The sequence below is a fragment of the Bufo gargarizans genome, chromosome 2 (assembly GCF_014858855.1).
Source record: "Bufo gargarizans isolate SCDJY-AF-19 chromosome 2, ASM1485885v1, whole genome shotgun sequence".
Taxonomy (NCBI): domain Eukaryota; kingdom Metazoa; phylum Chordata; class Amphibia; order Anura; family Bufonidae; genus Bufo; species Bufo gargarizans.
In genome coordinates, this window is record NC_058081.1 from 260,438,294 (window position 1) to 260,461,363 (window position 23,070).

General features: G+C 42.5%; 1 protein-coding gene across 2 annotated transcripts in view; it reads right to left on the reverse strand.

Moving 5' to 3' along the window:
• The window catches only part of LOC122927912 (transcriptional regulator QRICH1-like), a 39,257-nt gene that overhangs the window by 13,526 nt on the left and 2,661 nt on the right, over window positions 1-23,070 (reverse strand). For both annotated transcript variants that reach the window (XM_044280247.1, XM_044280246.1), the window contains exons 2-8: window positions 12,481-12,529; window positions 9,208-10,220; window positions 7,715-7,886; window positions 6,004-6,158; window positions 4,076-4,190; window positions 3,881-3,989; window positions 2,987-3,138 (exon numbers count right to left, since the gene is read on the reverse strand). In XM_044280247.1, coding sequence (XP_044136182.1) covers window positions 2,987-3,138; window positions 3,881-3,989; window positions 4,076-4,190; window positions 6,004-6,158; window positions 7,715-7,886; window positions 9,208-10,197 — 1,693 coding nt within the window. In that variant the 5' untranslated portion in view covers window positions 10,198-10,220; window positions 12,481-12,529. The remainder of the gene's footprint in view (window positions 1-2,986; window positions 3,139-3,880; window positions 3,990-4,075; window positions 4,191-6,003; window positions 6,159-7,714; window positions 7,887-9,207; window positions 10,221-12,480; window positions 12,530-23,070) is intronic.

Sequence of the window (23,070 nt, forward strand, 5' to 3'; positions counted from 1 at the left end):
TGATATCTCCTGCTTATCTTGGGCTAATGTTGTCATAGTCTAGTATGAAACGAGTGCCAGCTTTCAAACAAGACCAAGACCATGCTTCTAGCTGCTATCAAGAGATATTAGCAGCTAAAGCAATCCTCCCCTCTCCACTTCTGCCCGAGCCCAGCACTGGCAGAACAGTTAAATGGGTATTCCTATCTTAGACAATGGGGGCATATCACTAGGATATGCCCCCATTGTCTGATAGGTGCAGGTCCCACTGCTGGGACTGCACCTATATCGAGAACGGAGCGGGGAGCGCTGTGACTGGAGGACCCCAGATTTCCCGGGGTCCGTCCACCACCAAGCGCTATTCCCCGCCTCTCTCATAGAAGTAAATGGGAGCATGCCGCGCATGCAAGGCCCATGCTCCTATTCATTTCTATGGGGCAGATGGCAATAGCAGACCCAGCGCTCAGCTATTTTCGGCGGCCCCATAGAAATGAATGGAGGTCGGCTGCACATGCACAATGCGCTCTCCTTCACTTTCGGGGCTCCTTTCTTAGTGATATGCCCCCATTGTCTAAGATGAGAAAACCCCTTTAAGTACTTTTCCTACAGCCTGAGCTGAACTTGGGCAAAACAGTTAGGTGGTTAAAGTCATGATGTATCTTAGCAATTTCACTCCTTAAAGGAGTTGGCCACTGTTAGCACTTAGGAGCTTTAACCCCTTCTGAGCTGTCAGTATGGCTGAGGTCAGTGATCACAGCAGCAGTCACTGGTCTCATCTGTAAATGTGTGCCCTCTCTTTCCTGCGCACTTTATATAGCGATATGTGATCCCCCCCCCCCCCCCTATAGAAGTGATATGTGACCCCTACCACTGTATATACTGATGTGTGACCCCCACCATTACATAGAGATCCGTGACCTCCTGTACACTGTATATACAGATGTGTGACCCCCATCACACATTCAGTGTGTCGTACGTTTCCCCCTGAGCAGGTGAAGGCATCTGATAGAGCATCTGCTAAGAAGATATACAAGATCAAGTCATGGGATAGGGTTCATGCCACCATTTTTTTTGTGATAAATGTAGCAGAATTTATGCAGATATTCATGCCGATTCCACACAAAAAAAGTGGCGTCCATTTACCTTCCAATACACATGGGTAGGGGTCTTAAAAACCCAAAACAGAAAAAGGAATACTGCAGCACTCCGTGTCTTTCATCCAAGATGCTACAATTTTATTCACCAAGACACATGCAACGTTTTCGACTTCCGCCAGTCTTAATCAAGTCCTAATCAAGTGCATCATGTCTGCTTGAAAAATGACTGATGAAGTCGAAACGTTGCCATGACTTCGTGAATAAAATTGAAGAATCTTGGAAGAAAGACACAGATTGCTGTAGTATTCCTTTGCCATTTTGTATACAAGGGGCCCAAGGGCTAGAGTCCAACACTTTTGGCACCTCCAGTGCATGAACTATGGTATATATAAAGACCATTGGTCCCGTTTGATTTTTTTTCATGTTGACTTAAAACCCAGTCCATAGTAGAATAAATCTATGTGAAATAAAAACCAGTCTGAGGATTAAAATCCTCAGCATGCTCATTGTTCTGTAGGTCTACCTTTGCTGCAAAACTGATGAAAAATCTGCATGTAACATCCACCACGAAACACTCTGATACGTGTGGCCTTACCCTGAACTGCACATATGCCTCCAGTTTTAACAAATCAGAAGCTTGCAAGAACTGGTGGGTGTTCAAGCTCCAGTCAAACTTTTGATATACCTAAAAGCTGAAGGTCACTGAAAGACATGTTTGTAGCTACCAGCGCTGTACATGTATGGCGCTGGAGCAATGTCTGAACATCCGCCCGATTGCGCGTGCAGCAGGCGTCATGGCCGTTAGATCTCTGCAATTTCATACAGCAGAGACCTGCGGCTAATTACTGTGACCTGCAATAATGCCAATCGCGGTAATAAAATGCTTTAGATGCCATGACCAAGTGAGGTCACGTCATCGAAATGCTTTCTACCAATGCCCCCGTGTGGCCAAATGGGGCATCAGTACTTGCTGATGAGGCTGAAAGCAGTTCAGGCTGCAATTCTTATTTTGGTCACCAGATGGCAGGCCAGGATAAGAAATGAGCAAAATTGACTTTCAATGGCAAATATAGAATCCCTAAAAGAACAAAATTAAAAAACATAATTAATAAGCTCATATATAAGCCACAAAATGATCAGAAAAAAAGTTAATATATGCAAAAATAATTAATAAACATCATGGGTATAAAATTGGAAAAAAAAATAAATAAATAATAATTCCGATACAGTGAATGGCACAACTGAAAAGAAAGGGTCAAAATGGTCAATTTGCCATTTTTTCATTGCTACTCTTACCCCAAAAAATATGTAATTAAATGTGATAAAAAAAAGTCTTGCACACTCCAAAATGGTATCAATAAAAAAGTACAGATTGTTCTGCAAAAAATGAGCCCCTAAACAGCCCCTAAAATAATAATAATAATAATTATAAATCAAAGTTTAAATTTACACTATTTAGACATGAAAAACCTATACATATGGGGTATCATTGCAATCGTACTGACCCAGAGAATGAAGGGCATGGGTCAGTCTTCCCGTAAACGAAACACAGTGGGAACAAAACCTATAAGATAGTGGAGGGCATGCGTTTTTTCCCACTACATTTTATGCCATAATTAATGGAAGTACAACTTGTCCCGCAAAAATAAGCCCTTATACAGCTAAGTGACCGGAAATATGAAAAAAAAAAAAGTTATGGCTCAGCCATAGGGAAGAAAAATAAAACACAAAAAAAAAAAAAAATCCGGTAGTCAAAAGGGAATAAGTAAAGATGTCAAGTACATTGTTTATAGCTTTCAGACTGGATCACTTTCATCATTCAACCTCCACTCCTTATACACCACTAAATACATTCAATGCAAAGGACTAGGTCTTCTTAAGTCATGATCACCAAATATAAGGTTCTTCACCTTTCAAGCCACTCTGAACTTGTCCATAAAGACGCAAGAAGCGGATTGTGCAGTTTTTGTCTTTTCCTATTCCTGGGTTTTTCCGTGTCTGTTTTGTAATCTTGGAAAAAGCCAACTGTGAATGCTGCTCTACAGTTTTCAAAACAAAATACCTAAGGAACAAATGGAGAGCAAGGAATCAGCAATCACTTCCTTCACACATTATAGCAGTACAATAAATGTTGAGTTCAGTGAAGGAATGTACAGGGAGTAAAGCAGGCGGTGCGTCATCAAGGAACAACAGTACGAGCATCATCTCTCACATATCCACAGGATGAAATGGGCTCCATCAGTAACACAGAAGTGAATGAAGCAGTGCACCAACATTGACACTACTCATCCATTTCGACAGGAGACTCAACAAGACCCCTGTGTTCTCAAGGTCACAGGGATTCAGCAGTCGGAACCCCAGTGACCTAATATTTTTTGGGATAGAATTCAGATCCTTTGTTCTTCCATAGCACTTTTTTTTTATTCTGCCGGGACTAATCCTAGCACCTTAAAAATAAAATTTCCATTTTACAGCAAAATTTTGAAGATGGAAATTTTCCCTGACAAAATCAGCTTATTGATGAGAGGGGTGTGAGAAGATAAGACACATTGGCATCCATCTTTAACCACTCCATTAACTGTGATATGTTAGAGGTTCCTATTTTCTACTGACATCACTGTAGTGGTTTCGGGCTAGAGTGAGATATTCAAGATCTCTTTTATACGATGGTAGACATTTGACAGAATATGTCTTCTGGATTAGCCAAGTTACATGTTAGGAGTCGAGAGAATACAAAAAGAAGCAGCCCTGGAAACTGCTGGTATACTATGAAAACCATCCAAACATTATCTCTGTGCGCTTACTTGGTATTGAAATACATTAGCGTAAAAAGCAGAGTGGTGGGAGAATGAGCACCAAGTTGCTTGCAGTCCCACAACATTTCTTCGGAGATGCAGCTGGATATGACATAACCTGTGGAGCAGAAATTTCCAGAAATCACCAACACCGTCAAGTTACAGTATATAGCGATGAAGGAAGCAACATTAAAATAAACCTACCAAATGGATTAATTCTTGGACAATATCCCTTAAGCACTTCATGAAGTTTTTCCAGAAATTTTGAATAGTAAAGGTCAGCAAAAATGTTATCAATCCTGTTGTTGTCAAACATATGCTGGAAACAGAATAAATATAAACTGTTACACTTCTAGCACAAGCTTGAAGGGTACCTACCATTTCAGGAAACTTGTGACATGTCATAATCCTTGAGGCCAAGTACCCTACCGATCACTAAAAGAAAGGGGGCAAAAGAGCTTAGCTGAATGCTGTGCCCTTAGGTTCAAACCAACCAATCGTAGCACAGTTTTAATTTCATATAGTGCTCCTGAAAAATAAAATATGTGCTAGGATTGGTTGTTATGGGCAAATTTACTCCATCGAATTTCTACAAGCAAGTACTCTGAGAAGAGCAGAGTCTACCCAATAGGAGCCTCTATCCCTTCAGTTATAGAGGCAAATAGGAGCCCCCTCCCCCGGGCACAGATGGAAACAGCGACGGCCGTGCAGGCTTCAGAAGCGATGCGGGTGCCAGGGAGCGCGGTAAGTACATCGCGTGCGAGAGGCCCGAGCATATGGGGGCGGGGTATTTCAGGGATCAGATAACCCCTTTTAATCTTGGAAGTTTCATCTGTTCTTTGCCCCTTACACATCCCCAAATACTAAAATTTTATATGTCACCCTCATGCCACTACAACAGCTGTAACAAGTTGAGGAATGGACCCCACAATACCTCTGAAAGTATACTGTGGTATCTAACACCAAGATGTTAGCAGTATCCTTTAAGTAAAAAGCATTCTAACAAAAATGTGATTTAAGCTACTTTCACGCTAGCGTTTTTTTGGCGGCTCCGTCATGGATCTGCAAAAACGCTTCAGTTACCATAAAACAACCGCATGCAATCATGAACGGATCCGGTTGTATTAGGTCTTCTATAGCCATGACGGATCTGTCATGAACACCATTAAAAGCCAATGGGGGAAAGGATCTGTCCCCATTGACTTACATTGTGTGTCAGGACAGATCAGTCGTGCTCCGCACCACACCGCGGGCAGAAAAACGCTGCTTGCAGCGTTATTCTGTCCGCGATGGGGATCCAACAGAATACATTCTGGTGCATTCTGTTTCGTTCAGTTTTGTCCCCATTGACAATGAATGGGGACAAAACTGAAACGTTTTCTTCCGCTATTGAGATCCTATGATGGATCTCAATAGCGGAATTGAAAACGCTAGTGTGAAAGTAGCCTTGAACAGTCATTTAGTGTTCTATTTAAGACTTCTGCCCTTCTTTGATGCTAAATTATTTTTCACAGTTCTTATGTATTTTTATTTGGCTGCTCTCACTCAGATATAAATGAAATAAAAGACAACGCTGTACAAGAAGTCAGTCTAGTAGACAAGACCGATGTGGAGAGCTTAAACTTGGCCAAAACACAAACACTGCTTAAAGTGTTTACCCATAAAATTAAAATCAGACATAATATAGTACATGACAAAGTTAGAATCAGCCATCCTTCCATTGTGTCCAGATATCTGCCCATCACTGCTCTGCTAGGGTTATTTCAAGCTGGCAGCTCATGGGGCCTGTCCTTTTTTTGGCAGATCTCTTCCAATCACCACTCAGAGGGCGTGCCCTTTCTGCTGCAGGTCTCCCTAGCACAGCTCAGGGGGCTGACTAACTTTCACAGCTTCTAATAGTAAATGGTCTGGTGGCGGTTGAAGGATGGAACTGTGCATTTGCATCCACATCTGTAATCCAAAGAAATAAGGAAAACAACCAACGGGTGGCGATACTAAATTTTTTATTACAAAAGTATTCATATCTAGGTGCCGATTTGAAAAATGTAGAATATATTTCATGGGACAACCCCTCTAAGCATAACACTTCGGCCATAGATAAAATCTCTACATCAGCTGTAGAAGAGTCCTACCTTCTGTACACAAAGGAGCAAATAATACATCATATCTGCATCATATGGACAGCCATCATGCCTCTTGGCTTCTTTGGTTATTAAACATAATCCATAATTTAATTCTGCAATTGGCACCGAGAGCACATCTTCTTTAAAAATTAAAGGTCTTCTTTCTGGAATGGCAATAAAAAACAAAACAAAAAAACTGTCACAACTTAGGCTATTTTCACACCCGCATTTTGGGCGGATCCGTCATGGATCTGTTTCAATAATACAACTATCATGAACGGATCCGTTTGTATTATCTGTAACATAGCCAAGATGGATCTGTCAAACTCAATTGAGAGTCAATAGGAGACTGATCAGTTTTCTATTGTGCCATAGAAATTTGGCTCAGTTTCGTCAGGCAGCGTTTTGGTGTCCGCCTCCAGAGCGGAATGGAGACTGATCGGAGGCAAACTGATGCATTCTGAGCGGATCCTTTTCGATTCAGAATGCAAAACTGATCAGTTTTGGACCGCTTGTGAGAGCTTATGACGGATTTCATAAACGCGAGTGTGAGAGACCCTAATATATTACAGCCGCCCCAACCCAAATGAATAAAGGTGTAATGTCTGCCTAGAACGGTGACCATGTACGGTATTGTGTTCTACTGCGGTCCTGTCTAACTCTGGCCTACTCCTTCCTGCCTGCAAGCTGCAACGCACTACTGCACATTGAAATAGCAGGCATTAGGGAATGAGTCTTCACGAGTCCCTCCCCACTCCCCCATACATCACATAACCAACAAGAAGACATTACTGTATGGTGGTCACAAGACTTTCCTTGTGGCCGCCCCCATACAGTACAACGTCTCCTCGTGGCCAAGTGTTTATTTTAAATGGGTATTTATCGATAGATGGAGATATAAAATATAATATATATATATATTTTTTTTTTTTATATATATATATTGTATTAGTGAAACTTTAACACAAGTGTGAAAGCACCCCAATGCGCCCAGTTGTCATGGTAACCATCGGGACACAGAAGAGCAGCGGTGACACTTTGATCTCATGACATACTGTACACGGCATGATGTGGTAACTAACATCAGGACGTACACAGTGCATTATTAGTCACTAAGGGGTTAAACTCCCTCTTCAGGCTTGTTGAGCTAATTATTGTGGTACTATATATTATTAGACTGGACATAAATCAATTCAGGGGAAATGTCGCACCAAAATGAGAAGGGGATCCAAGCAGAGGTGCACCCACTAACGGTTGATACATGAACTTATAATTGTATTTATTGGGATCCATATTTAACCATATATCTTACCATTTTCAGTATTTTTAACGGTTTTATTATTGTACTTAGCTACATGTACTGTTTATTGTCGATAGTGCTATAATTTTATCCTGCTCCACTTTTATGATTATTTTGATATCTGATGTAATACATTATATGTTATTTTACTGTGTTATAGTGATATCCATTGTCACTATCTTAATCACCTCAATAAAAATTAGACCCCTATACTTCTAAGTGAGTGCCCCACTTCCACTTTTTATCTGGACATAAATCAAGTTACCATTCACATCACAACATAACTAACAAACAACATGGCCTACTCTACATCTTATGATATCATAATCACGAATGTGCTTCAACAATATCACCTAGCATGCCAAGTGCTGAAAAATAAGTGCTTCTGAAATAGGCTGCCAAAATATGAATGATGCATACTTCCTAACCACGACGGTTTGTTTTCAGCTTCTTTCAGAGTCTCTGCATTCTTAATCTGTGCCCAAGTCTTCCAAAACAAAGCTCCTTCTTCTGGCTTAAGGATGCAATGAAAATCGGTATTATTATGTAACCGCAGTTGTGGCTCAGATGGCGGACACTGAACACTTTGAGTCTAGAAAGAAGGAAAAAAAAAAAAAAAAAAAAAAAAAAACACATATTAAACAAAGCTAATTGTATTTACCTGGCTCTCACGCCCCCTCTTTCCAAAATAAGAGATGAGATCCTCTTCCTTATGAATATATACATTTGGACTTGACAACCCTCAGTATTTAAGTTGGGTCATAAGAGTTTGGTTGAGCTCCATCAAGGCACATAGGAGCGTATGAAGAACAAACATTATAATAGTGTGGGCTCCACACCAACTTCTCCTACAGGCCAAAATTAAACCGACTGCAAGCAAGACGTGAATGTACAGCCATCTCTCCATTGAGGTCCCTGCACATAACAGCTAACAATCTAAATGAAAAGGGAAGAGTGACACAAAAGGTACATGGTGCTAATTTTATCCAGGGAAATAGGTCCTTGTGTTGGCAAAGGGTGATGCGTAGCTAGCTAAGGGACAAAGTGGAGAGGAGATATCTGACCAGTTCAGGTTGGACATGAACCATAAATTATAGTAATATGACAAAGGTCTCCTTTAAGACATAAATACCTGAAAGGCGCAAGTCCAGAACATGTTTTGTGCCACTGTAAGTGGAGCTGGCCACGCATGTGGAGCTCTCTCAGTTCAATTGTATGGGAATTCCAAAAACGGCTGAATAAGCACGCTGCGCTTTTTCCTGAACTCCCATAGAAGTGAATGGAAAGCGATATACATGTAGCCACCTCTTTATTCATGGTGGTGTGGTGTTCTTAAAATAAGCACCTATCTGACATTGATGGCAAATCCAGTTAGAACCCATTTCTACAAAAGCAGGTAAACCAAAACTTATCCTAGGATCTTTAAATACTGTGTACAATTCATCTCACATCATATCATAATTAGGTGCTGGACTAGCAAATAATCTGGATTACTGAATATTGACCAAACTACACAGAAAGAGTGTAGCTGCAAGGAGCTTCCATGTAATGCCTCATCTCCCCCCGTGGTGATACTGCAGCTGACTGTTGGGGGTCACACAGTAGTACACCTTTGATCAGTTTATTTTCAAATAACCCTTGTAATTAAAAAGGAATATAATATATATATATATATATATATATATATATATATATAAATAAAAAAATATATATATTTATTAATAATAATAATAATAATAATAAATAGAACATGTCATATTCTTGTCAGCAGCTGCAGACAAGATTAGGCATTTCTATTGCGGTGCCGGCCTGGTGTTTTGCGGATCCGCAAAACACTGCAGACGTGTGAATGTGCTCTTACTCAAACACCTAAACACTCTTAAAATGCGTGGGAGTATTGACAGCATTATTACCTGCATTTGTTGATCCCAGTATTTTGAAGACTGGTACACACGTCCACTTGTTTGTAATGAAAGGGGAATTTGAATGTTACCGTTCATGTTTAACAATGGCATGGAAAACCCAGACGTACCAGCGGCATGCATTGTTTTATCTGAGATGTTCTTTTTCACATCAAAGCTCTCTTTGCTCTCTTCTAGTTTTACACTACTAATGGGCATTGGAATCTCCCCCATTTGAACTATTCCACAACTGTCCTGAGGTACAGAAGTGTTTACTAAAGTCTGAGATTCAGGGCAGGTAGCATGGGCAGAGAATATGGCCCAAGATTCTACATTAGGCAACTGTCCAGATGGTGAAGTACTAGCAGGTACAAGTCCATACAATTGGCTACTATCCACAGTGAGCAGCTCCTGCCGTAGAGGAATGTAAGCCTGTTGCTGACTTTGCAAAGGCAATGCTACGACTGCCGCAGGAGTGTTTTGTAAAGATGTATGGCTAATAGTGTAGCTGTCCTCAATGGGCAAATCAAATTTTCTCTTTTTAACAGGCTGAGATAATCCTGAAGAGCAAGCTCTTCGATCTTGAGAAGCAGATGTACCAACATGGCTAGCGTTCTGGCCATCGGAAACAGACTGTCCATCAACCTGCTGCTGGAGAGTCTTATTTGGTTGCCCTGCTTGAACATCAATACCGTGGCCCTGTCGCAATTGGACATGATGCTGGTCAAGAGGAACTCCGGGGCTAATAGAGTGTTGCAGAGGAGAAGTGATGGGCCTAGCTAGCTCCAGTAAAGAACCAGCCACATCAGAATTGTCCATGTAAAAGTAATGGTTTCTTTGCTGATATACAGAAATTGGAGAATGAACAAACTGCTGCATTTCTTCTGCTCCCTTGCCATTCAGCGAGTCCAAGAAGTCTTTCATGCGGTGGGGAGGAATAGTCTGCGCTTTCATTCTCAGATAGTCTTCATATGGAATGGAGTTTTCCAAGGAATGGCTCATCCTTCTGGCAACTGAAAAACGAACTAAGACACCAAGAACACTTGTTACTGAGAGAGGTGCAAAAACAATTAAAACATGTCAGATATAAGACACAGCCCATGTTTAGTATACAACTATTGGCAGTCATGGAACTTGGCTGACATCCTTAAAGGGGTTGTCTGACTTCAGAAAATGGCATTTATCATGTAGAGAAAGTTAATACAAGGCTCTTACTAATGTATTGTGAGTGTCTATATTGCATCCTTGATTCAATTTTCTATTACATTATATCTATCTGCAACAGTGATGGCCATGTTTGCACACTATAGGAAAAAGCACTGGCCTCTCTGGTGGCAGAGACTGTGGGAAGGCGCATAGGCATGCACGCAAACCAGTGCCCGTCCCGGCCATCTCGTATCTGCACTGCAGCGGTGGCTGTAACCATGGAAAAAAGCAGGGTATAATGTGATGGGAAAATGAATCCAGTCAGCAACAAGGCAATATGGACAATCACAATACATTAGTAAGTGGCTAGTATTAAAGGGGTTGTCTCACTTGGAACATTAATATATATGTTAAGTAGAACGCTGTAATAACGAACTTACTAATATACTTCTTTATAAAGAATTGCGTCTTCTCCTTGCAAAGTCGCATTTTGAAATGCTTTTAGTGCTTGTTGTCAGGGTTTAAGGCCAGAGCTGCAATCCAGCAGCGGTGGTCACGTCTGCTCAGTTGGTAGTAAAGCGCCAGCCTCTGTGGTAGCCAGGATCGCAGGAGCGAGCATAGCCACTCATGCACAATAACTCCCTCCCGTTCCTGGTAATGTTCTGCTGAGCGAACAGAGGCTGCTATTAAATCATTAGCAGCCTCGAGAGTGGGCACACACAGACAAGGGGCAGGGTTACTGCATCCCAGCGCCGACTGCCTGAGCTGCCAGTCGCGCCAGCAGGAACCCCCCCCCCTCCCAGAGAGACTGAAGGGTAGAAGTGACAAGGTGAGACAACCCCTTTAACTTTCTCTACATGATAAATGCCATTTGCTCAAGTGAGACAACTCTTAAGGGTACATCTACACAGACAAAAAAGTGTTAGGCTACTTTCACACTCGCGTTTGTTGTGGATCAGTCATGGATCTGTACAGACTGATCCATTCAGATAATGCAGAACTGATCATTTGTATTATCTTTAACATAGCCAAGACGGATCCGTTTTCTATTGTGCCAGTGAAAACGGATCCGTCCCCATTGACTTACATTGTGTGTCAGAACGGATCCGTTTGGCTCAGTTTCGTCAGACGGACACCAGAACGCTACAGGCAGTGTTTTGGTGTCTACCTCCAAAGCGGAACGGAGGCAAACTGATGCATTCTGAGCAGATCATTTTCCATTCATAATGCATTAGGGCAAAACTGATCAGTTTTGGACCGCTTGTGAGAGACCATGACAGATCTCCCAAACGAAAGCCAAAACATTAGTGTGAAAGTAGCCTTACAAGTAGATTTTGTTGTGGATTTGTCTTATGCCTTACAAAGGGTGCAAGATCACAGAAAGAATTAACATACAGATTTAAAATCTCCAACGCAGATCAATTTCTAAAAAGGAATTTTTTCCCAGTGTGTGGATGAGATTTACGATACTCTCATCCACTTTGCTACTACTGCAAAACATTACAGATGCTCTGCCCAGTGCCCACACATGTCCAGATCTGTGAAGGTGCCAGAGGTCAACCCCCCCCCCCCCCAATCGATCTCAAAGTGACGGCACATCCAAGAAATTTGACATGACTTTGTAAGATGGGTATACGCCTCTAACAATTTTCATAACTTCAAAATCACAACACAGGAGCCCCATACATGGAGAGAACTTATTTGTTAAGGTTAAACCTCATGGACACAACTTGCATATTCCTTAGGCCTCATGCACAGCAGATCCGGACACAGAGCTTCGGAACGGAGCAATGGAGGTGGACAGCACACGGAGTGCTGTCCGCATCTTTTGCGGCCCTGTTGAAGTGAATGGGTTCGCATCTGAGCCACAAAAACCTCGGCTCGGATGCGGACCCGAAAAACTGTTGTGTGCATGAGGCCTTAGTCATACGTGCTCATTGAGATACCTCAATTATTCCATGGAAAAATGTGCAAAACGTCGGTTGAGTCAGGCCTTCCATATCTGATATCCTTTTAATTAAGTCAATGTCAAATATCACATTTCCAATGAAGTTTGGCAAGGCTGACAAGGGGGGGTGGATATGTATAGATTCACACATGAACTACGGTATTAAGCAAAATAGCAAGAAGATCCTATACCTTATTGTGTCATTTGTAATAAAGAAAGCCGCTGTCCTCATGTCCACCACTGTCAAGGAAAAAGTAAGAGTTAGCAGGTCATGGGCAAATTGCACTTTAATGTAACAGGACAAATAAGCTAGAAGATATTGAACTATTTAAGGTTGCGTTTAACTTTTCCGGTATTGAAATCCGGCAAAGGATCTGAATACCGGAGAAAAACGCTTCAGTTTTTGTCTCCAGTCATTATCAATAGGGAAAAAAATGGAACTGAACAGAATGGAGTGCACCACAATGCATTCTGTTCCATTTGGTTGCGTTCCCATACCGCACAGAAAACTGCTGCAAGCAGCGGTTTTCTGTCTGGCATGGGATGCAGAGCAAAACGGATCCGGCATGATACACAATGAAAGTCAATGGTGCCTCCAGGTCAGTTTTCTCAGACACAATAGAAAAGAGATCAAGCACCCATTGACTTACAATGGTATTAATGTCAGATCCGTCATGGCAATGTTAAAGATAACACAACCGGATCCGTTCATAATGGATGCAGATGGTTGTATTATGACAGAAGCATTTTTTTCTGAACCCTGCCGTATCAGGCAAAAACACTAGTGTGAAAGTAGCCTTAAACAGACCTGTCACCATAAACTACAATGCAGTCTGAAAGCACCATGTTATAGAGCAGGAGAAGCCAAGTCGATTGATAAATATTTTTGTAGGCAACCCTGTAATTTATACATTCATATCTCTGCTTTTTCTACCTTCTATAAATCCCCATTGGTACAGGCGGGAGGGGTTATCAGTGACTGACAGCAGTGTGGATATAAGTGTGTATACAGAGATAGTCACTGATAACACGTCTCCTTGTACCTACAGGTAGTCAAAGTGAAAAAAGCAAACGTATAAATTACAAGTTTTACAGAATCTTTTCCATAAAACTATATATCAGTCTGCTCCGCTCCTCTTGCTCTATAACCTGCTGCCTGCACTGTATTTTGTGGTGAAATGTTTCCTTTAAATAAAATATACAGTAGATATCACAATGCATTATTGATATACATAACAGAAGGTGGTGATGACTACATTAAAAGGGATTTTCCAGGAGTAAGATATTCTCAGGATAGGTCATCAATTTCTAATTAGTGGGGCCCGATGCCCAGCATACACGCTAATTAGCTGTTTTAAGAAGCTGTGTCACTCTTAGGGCTCATGCACATGACAGTTGTTTTGCGGCCCCTTTTTTCACAGATTCGTTGTTCCCCATCTGTTTATTTTTTTCTCTGATTTAAGTCCTCTTCCGTTCCTGCACAAAACATATCCGTATTTGATCAGTTTTTGCGAATCGGAAACGTAAACAGTAACTTATGAATCACCAAACACATTAGCAACATGGTCTGGGCATAGCATTTCTACAGTATGGATCCGCAAAATATGGATGACACAGGGATGTATTCAGTGTGCGTTCCATAATATTTTTGCAGACCCAATGACTTGAATGGGGCCTCGGACTGTGATTTGAGGACAATAATAGGACACGCACTACTTTTTTGCAGAACGGCCATGCAGACAAACGGAAAAGGAATGCACACAGTAACTTCCTTATTTTCTACAGCCCCACTGAAGTGAATGGTTCCGCATACGGTCCGCAAAAAAATAAATAAAATAACTTTGGTGTGCATGAGCCCTTAGCGAGTGCCGAGTGCTGAAGCCTTCTCACAGTTAAAGGGAACCTGTCACCGGAATTTTGTGTATAGAGCTGAGGACATGGGCTGCTAGCACATCCGCAATACCCAGTCCCCATAGCTCTGTGTGCTTTTATTGTGTTAAAAAAAACGATTTGATGCATATGCAAATTAACCTGAGATGAGTCCTGTACGTGAGATGAGCCAGGGACAGGACTCATCTCAGGTTAATTTGCATATGTATCAATTCCTTTTTTTTACACAATAAAAGCACACAGAGCTATGGGGACTGGATATTGCGGATGTGCTAGCAGCCATCTAGCAGCCCGTGTCCTCAGCTCTATACCCAAAATCCCAGTGACAGGTTCCCTTTAAGGGCTCCCATGCACATTAAATGGTCAGCTAATTCTGCTGAAATGGGAATGGCCAGCTTTAGATTTGTTTATATGATTACAATTTCCAAACTTTCCCAACGTGGAATTAAATCTGTAAAAAGGTATTTTTGGGACTTACAAAGGCTCTTCACTATTCCTTCCCCTTTCTATGAAACATTTGCCCGTATAGATCATTTGACCTAAAGCCCCAGTAGTCAGCCATAAAAATCATTCTACAGAGAGTGGGTAAAGATGAATCCGATGCCCCGTTTATTCATGAATGCTTACAATTTATTTTGAATAGCAATGTATTCAGGTTTGGTAACAAGTGGTATGCCCAGTGAGCCGGAACGGCGATGGGGGCTCTGGTCGCCCTGACAATTTGTTTTTAGCCATACGGGAAGAGAAATACATTTACAACATGAGAAATACATTTTTTCAGTTTATTAAATATTAGGGATGATGATGATGATGATGATGATGATGGTAGTGCGGTCAGAAAGTAAAGATCAATTCATGATGTTCATCGATTTTTTTTATCAATACGAACACCTAGAATATGCCACTCTGTGCAAAATTTGGTGGCTTAATTATAGAGTTTCCTGACATCCATATAAAGGTGGAGGATGGAGAAATTGTGACTGAGTTACAGGAAGCCTACGGCAAGAAATGCCCTTTACATTACAGTAGTTGTAGTGGGCTATGCCCTGTAGCAGTGATGGCGAACCTTTTAGAGACCGAGTGCCTAAACTGCAAACCCAAAACCCCCTTATTTATCGCAAAGTGCCAACGCAGGCACGTTAACCTGAATCCTACAGTCCAATATAGTATATCTTTCATGTACTTTATAATGTAGTAGCTATAATAGCCTGTCTACATTCAGTGCGCTGCCTGTGCTGTTCATGGTGCGTCCTGCGCTGATGAATGGCAGGAAAGGTCTAAGGCATATTGGTACACTCAGACTTTTTCCAGGGTGTGGGTGCCCACAGAGAGGGCTCTGAGTGCCGCCTCTGGCACCCGTGCCATAGGTTCGCCACCACTGCCCTATAGTCAGTTTTTAAGGCTACATAGGAATAACCATAAATACAGGGATTTTTTGGGAACAATCTACTGATCTCATGGAGAGACAGAGAAGGGATATAAACTCTGCTTTCTCTAGAGCAGGCACGCTCAACCGGCGGCCCTCCAGCTGTTTCAAAACTACAACTCCCAGCATGCCTGAACAGCCTACAGCTATAAGCCTACAGCAGGGCATTGTGGGAGTTGTAGTTTTACAACAGCTGGAGGGCTGCAGGTTGAGCATACCTGCTCTAAAGCCTCTGGACCAGAGAGGCTATCCTTAGTACTGGGTAATCGTAAGAAGAAAGGCATTTCCCGTTATACACGACTTCAGGAGAATGCATTTAAACTAATCACCAGGCGGTATCTCACGCCGGTTGAAATAGGTCTCACGCCGGTCCGACTTAAGACAAATTAAATGTCCGAGCTCTGACATTTGATGGAAATAGGCCCAATTGCAAGACTCCTACTTCCATATGTGGTGGTCTTGCCCGGCGATGCAGCCTTTTTGGACTGAGAGCCTATCGCCGATCACACAAATATGCTCCCTGATTAAGACCCTTTCCCCTATCTCTGTATTAATAAACATTGGACTACAAGATATTCCCCACACAAAAGGAAAGCTCTTCCTGTATTTGACCTCTGCTGCAAAATCTCCAATTCCACAGCATTGGAATCAACTGACCTTACCCACCCATGGTTGCAAAAAGTAAACCACATTTCTATGGCAGAGTTATCAGCTTTGGAATCCAGGTCACACTCCAGTTTCATACAAGCCTGGACATCTTACCGAAAGACTATGTCTTTCCTTAATAATTTCTCAGAAACAAGCGCCACCTCCCCCAACTTCTACTTTTCTGCATCCCATTACCCTCTTTGGTGTATCTTATTCTGTTTGACTGGAAGGCTCATAGCTACATTTGCTGATACAATCATAAAATTGTGTTAGATCAATTTTACTCTAGTCGAATACCACTCTTCATCTTCACAATCGGTCTTACAAGGAGTACCTTAATAGAATGGTGCTCTACCGATATGTAAATATTGTACTGCTTTATTATCTGTTTTTGGTGAAAAAAAAATAAAAAAAAATCTATAAAAAGATACTTGAAAAGAAATAAACAGAATCAGAATTTCGAGAGTATACATCTAAACCACCAATTATATCGGTCAGATGTCGTAAAAGGTAGATTTCAAGACAGTTGTTCCAATTCGCTGAGTGAACTGGCACCTAAGGGAACTCAAATGTGGGCATTGCTCTTTGTGTAGTCAGATTGCGTATATTGGGGTTAGATCATATACAGCATACGGTTTCACAATTGATAACATGTTGACCTGAAATCATTTTCTGTTCTTGTAATTTTGTGGAAAAGACAGTTCATCTGTTGTTTAAGCTTATTCGGAAACACCTTTATTACATTGAGAGTCGTAAAGGAGCCCCCAGACTCAGAGATGTACATGGAGGGGATGGTACTGCATTGAAGCCTGCAGGGCTACAGTGTTCGTACTCCAGTGTGAAGCACTGTGGATCATTAAATCTTGGGGTCAAACTGGTTTAAATGGCAAAAATGATTTATCCTTTTTGTAATATGTTTGTTGTAGTTTCTAAGTGATATTGTACCAACCCTATGTATTTTTGTAGCGTTTTAAATGTTCTTTGCTTGTTTGCATACGTGCATCAAGGCAGGGGGTAAAAGCGTGGTTGCACCCCCCATTAGACACGAGAAAGTGCTTGTGCACGTGAAGTGGCCGTTGGCTGCCTGATGTGCGTCTTCATCCCGTGTTTGTACCTGCTTTGTAGCCAATAAAGACCACTATTTTATGAAAACCGGGGAGTGCCGTGACTTCTCTTTACACTGAATATCAGTTTTAGGCCTCATGCACACGACCTTTGTTTTGGTCTGCATCTGAGCCGCAGTTTTGGCACCCCCCTATTAAAACTGTTCTTACCATATGTTGCTTGCTATCATCGTTCCTCCGAAAAACACTTATTTCGTATGCAAATTAGGCTGTGAAGGTGCCAGGGGGCGGCCTTACAACGGCCGGTGCCCAGGCCCCTGGGTCATTTTCATACCAATCCACTCCCCCTTCACCATGGACTGTTAATAGGTTAAAAGGGTCAATCAGCGTGAAAGTCTCCCTTTAAAGGCTGTCCGTGCCGTTCCACAAATCGCGAAACGCACATGGACGCCATCCGTGTTTTGCTGATCCGTGATTTGCGGACTGCAAAACACACAATGGCCGTGTGCATGAGGCCTTAAATCCCCAAAGGAGATTGTGGTGTTAATAGCTTATACCATAATCTACTCGCCTAAATCAGGGTTCCTCAACTCCGGTCCTAGGGGCCCACCTGTCGGTCATTTTTTCAGGATTTCCTTAGTATTGAGCAGGTGATATAATGAGTGTCAGTGCATAAGAAAGTACCACAGGTATTCATTCCGTAGGATATTCTCAAATCATGACCGGTAGGGGGTCCATGAGGACTGGCGTTGAGGAACACTGGTGTATATGCACCTCAATCATTCAGATTACATGGTAGCTACGGACTGCAGCATCTGAAGATTTAAAGGGACCCTGTGAAAATCACATTAACTGGAGAAAGAACAGGTCACTTACCTGGCGACCTCCTTTTCATCTTTTTAGTTGCAGATCTGCTAATTTCCACAGTTTCTCAGACTATCTGGTGCCCAATGTGCATCGGCAGACAAAGACACTTCCTACTTGACCAACCCTGCTCTTGGATTAGCAAGCAATGTCCACGTGTGCGCTGCTGGCCAATCCAAGGGCAGCAAAAGTGTATTGGGCTACAAAATGCACACTGTGCCTCAGGCATTCTGAGAAACAGTGCAACCAACCTGGATGACATAAAAGAGCCTGGAAGTTTGTGTATCCGCGGCAAAAAAGATGAAAAGGAGGTCACTGGGTAAGTAGAAGCGATTTGCCTGGTCACACGAGCCTCCATCAGCAGCCATTTTATGGGCAGGACCTCTGTGTGGACAGAACAAAATACTTGGTAAACAAAGGGGCATACACCATGAAATGTAGAAAATGGTGTAGAATTTCAACAAGGACTATATTAGTAAGAGTGATATAGTCATATCACAAACACATTGGTCAATAACCAGAAAGTGGCCAACCCCTTTAAGGGTCCTTTACATGGGTCGAGAATCCACCAGGAACACTCGTTAAGAGATTATCTGCCGCTGTAAAGGTGCTGCCAATTACTTGATGAATGAGCAAAACACTTGTTTGTCGGGTAATTGGATCGTTTGTGTAGGCACCTAAATCATCGTTTTCCGGCAGCAGATCGTGCCATCTAAACACACTCTGCTGCCGGCAAACATCGAATTTGTATTAGGACAAGCAATGGCATTAGTGATGGCTCCTCCCATACTGTTGAGGAAATCACTGCATGTAAATGCAGCAGTCTCCTCCGCAGACAAGCAGGAGATTGCCGGGGAAGAACACTTTCTTTCCAACAATTACCTGTAGAATTGTCCCATCTAAAAAAGGACCTTAAAGGACCAGCTGTTTGAGAAGGCAGCGGCGCTGCAGCCTTCTCATTGTTTTCCACAGGCCAATAACATCACGACTATCCCCGGCCTAGGCATGGCTAAGCTCCATTTACTTCAATAGGGCTTAGCCGCGCCTAAGCCAGAGACACTAGTCGTGACGTCACCGGGCCTGCGCAAAAACAACAATCAGATGTTGATGGTCCATCCAGGGGATTGATCATCAGTAAGAAAAAGCTGCAGAACCCCTTAAAGGGCCCTTTACATGGGCCGAGAACCAGACAGATTCATAGTAATGCTGGTTAGCGATGATCTGGCAGTGCAAATGTTGGTTCATGTTGTAATTGGATCAATTGTGCAGACGCAAAAATCCTTGTTTCCCCGACAACAGATTGTACTGTGTAATCACGATCTGCTGCTCGGAAACAAAAAGATAGTATGGGGAAGAGCAATGGCATTAGCGATCGCTCCCCGCATAATCTGGAGGAGATCGCTGCCTGTAAATGTGTCTCCTTCACCAGCAGATTGCCGAGATTGTATGGACCTTGAGTGATTAGAACCCAATTATTTGTTGGGGGTTCATTGCTGATGTGTGGCCATTTTTTCAGAGTGAGGAGGCACAGACATTTACCTGGTAACACCCAGTTGTCAATTTGTCCGCCTCGCTGTTTAGGGAGAATGTAGAATGGGAAGGAAAGTAGGGGTGGCTACAATACAACTATAAGATAACTTCCCCTCTCATCTTTACTGCATCCTCTCTAGGTATAGAAGAGAGGTCAACCAGAAAGCCACCCCTCCTAACCATGGCCAGGTGTAGTATTAGTGCATGCTACACAGGATGACAGAGCAGCAGATTGGAAGGAATGCTTCTTTCCCAACAGACTATCGCCTGCTCGTCAGAGGAGGAGACCTCTGCTATTACAGGCAGCGATCTCCTCCCCAGTATGGGGACGAGCGATCACTAAGGCTATTGCTCTTCCCCATACTGACTCATTGTTTGCCGACACCTGCAGAGGTGCCTGGAACAGTAAGTCTCAAAGATGTAGTTCCCCCAATGACAGGTCCAACAATAAAAGCAGTGTCCTCATTCTGAAGCAAGCGGTACCCACATCAAGGAAAGAAAACAGTTATCGGATACACAATAAATATTCAGTACGTTTTAATTCCATAAGTATGACAATGCCTGAATAGGACTACTGTCAGCAGTCTCCTAGGGAAATGCATGCACATTAGTGGATAATAAAGCGGCGCATACCTTTATAACTGAGCGGTGTAGTTCTGCATCGCCAGCATGTAGCCTAGTCACATCATTGTATCTATTGATTTCTATTATGTGCACTAGTAGAGGCCCAGCGATATGTATGAAGGGGATAGATCCAATACACACACGTATTCTAGTATTATTATAGGCTGCATATGACATTTTGAACCTAAAGCCATTCATGTGAAGGGCACCTGAGATACTTTTTGGCTGCCAGCAGACTGGTCATTCCCTACCACTGGAGGACCACGGTAAACCCTCAGATTACAGAGTGTCTTCCAGAATTACACAGCATCATGAGGATGAAGAATTAATAGTGGAAGCTCACGGTTGCACGTCGGCATTCTTGTGCATCTTTACATATATAAAAAAAAAAAAAAAAAAAGAAAGGAGAGAGAGTACACATATAACCCGTAACCTGTGAGGCGGGTTTACATAAATCAATTATCAATACAATTTGTAAGGTTCCTTGTAATCAAGACAATAATCACCCAGTGTGAAAGCACAGCCAATGAGACCTCGTTTATTACTGATTAAATAGGAGTGTTCATGTGACAGTGACTAATAGTTTGGGGTCTATGTATTAAAGAATTTTAAATGCTGGTCTTATTCTCTCCCCTGCTTGCATCAGGTACCTTGGAACCGAACCAGAGTTCGGGAAATGTTTTTTTACAATACAAATGAATTTATGAAGTTATTACCTGAAGTCTCGCAAGGCATCGGAGCAGTAACTTCGGCTCATCGGAGCCAGTACAGTATCAGAATGAAGTTCTATGCAAATCGACTTCTAATGTTTCATCTGAAGTCGATTCACTCATCCTTAGTCATCAGTATCTGAACAGTGGGGGGGGGGGGGTGTCCGACGCCCAGGACCCCCACTGAACAGCTGTTTGGGAAGGTAGCGGTGCTCCTGTGAGCAATGTGGCCTTCTCTATGCCCACCAAGCACAATGCCATAGTATAGAGGCTATGCTTGGTATCACAGCTCAGTCCCATTCGCCTCATGCACACGACAGTTGTTTTTCTCGGCCTCCGTTCTGTTTTTTTTGCGGATAGGCTGGGGACCCATTCATTTCAATGGGTCAGCAAAAGAATGTTGATAGTTCATCTGTTTGTGTTCTGCGTCCGTTGTCAGTGTTTCCCTTCAGCAAAAAAAATAAAATAAACAGTGCATGTCCTACTTTTTTCATATTTGCGGACAAGGATAGGCATTTATTACAAGGGATCTGTGAAAAAAAACTGATCATCACAAAAAAAACAGATGCCGCATTCGTTTTTTTTAGCAGACGCACAATTTGCGTACGCAAAAAACAACCGTCGTGTGCATGAGGCCTTACTGTGAGCATCGCTGCCGTATCAAACAGCTGATCGGCGGGGGTCCTGGGTGTTGGATCCCCCACTGATCACATACTGATGTTCTATCCACAGGACATGTCATCAGTATTTAAGTCTAGGAAAACCCCTTTAAGTTCCATTCAGATAAATGGGACACTCACAGAAACCTTTGCAATAAGCTTGCCACATGAATATAGCTCTAGATTATAGGCTTTGTTGCATTAAAGGGGTTATCCCATAAAATGCCTCCCCATACGTCTGGGCTCCTCACACAGGTTGTACCTACCTGGCTCCCCAGCACCCACATCGTTTCTGACGCCCGCATGGCTGGTGCTGCTCCCCGTCCCGAGGATGAAAATATCCAGTGTCTGGGTGGCAGCCAATAGCAGGCTGCAACAGGAACGAGCCTCTGTAGCATTGTGGGTATTAAAAGGGAGGTTCGTTCCCGCCGTGGCCTGCTATTGGCTGGGACAATCAGATGTCTTCATCCGCGTGACGGGGAGATGCAGCGCCAGCCGTCAGAAGCGATGCAGGTGCTAGGAAGCCAGGTAAGTACAACCTGTGTGAGGGCCCGGGAGGCATTTTATGGGTTGGATAACCCCTTTAAGGGTCCATTCACACGTCCGCATCCGTTCCGCAATTTTGCAGAACAGGTACAGACCCATTCATTTTCAATGGGGCTGGAATGTGCTGTAGGCATCCGCAAAAAAATTGAACATGTCCTATTCTTGTCCGCAATTGTGGACAAGAAAAGGCATTTTCTATGAGAGTGCCGACGATGTGCGGACCCTAAATAAAGATGATTGAAAATTGCAGCTTCTTCACACTTTTGAAAAGAAATCCAAAGCAGGTTCATGCACACGACCATATGTATTCTGCGGGCCACAAAACACGAATCTGCAAAAAATACGGATGACATCCGTATGACATCCATATTGCACTTGTTTTTTTATGCGGATCCATTGTAACAATGTCTATTCTTGTCCACAAAACGGACAAGTTCTTTTTTGCAGAACAGCCATCCGAAAATATGGAAACGGAATGAGTCATTTCCGTTTATTTAAAAAAAAAAAAAAATTGCGGACCCAATGAAGTGAATGGTTTCACATACAGGCAGCAAAAAAATAAATAAAAATGAGCCCTATGGTTGGGAACAGACATGCAGTTTTCTAAGAAGAAATCCAGAAGAGGAACCGGCAGGAAGGAGAAGTATAAATCCCTCCTTCAGATTTCTCATTACATTTTGCGCCAATTCCTGGCTTTGGGTAAAGAACAACTCCTGTGCACTTGCATATGAAAAGACAAACCAATACATGGATGCTATATGCATTTTTATTTTTTTTTGCTTTGGTATTTGTGTCTGTTCTGCTTTTTATCCTTAATTGG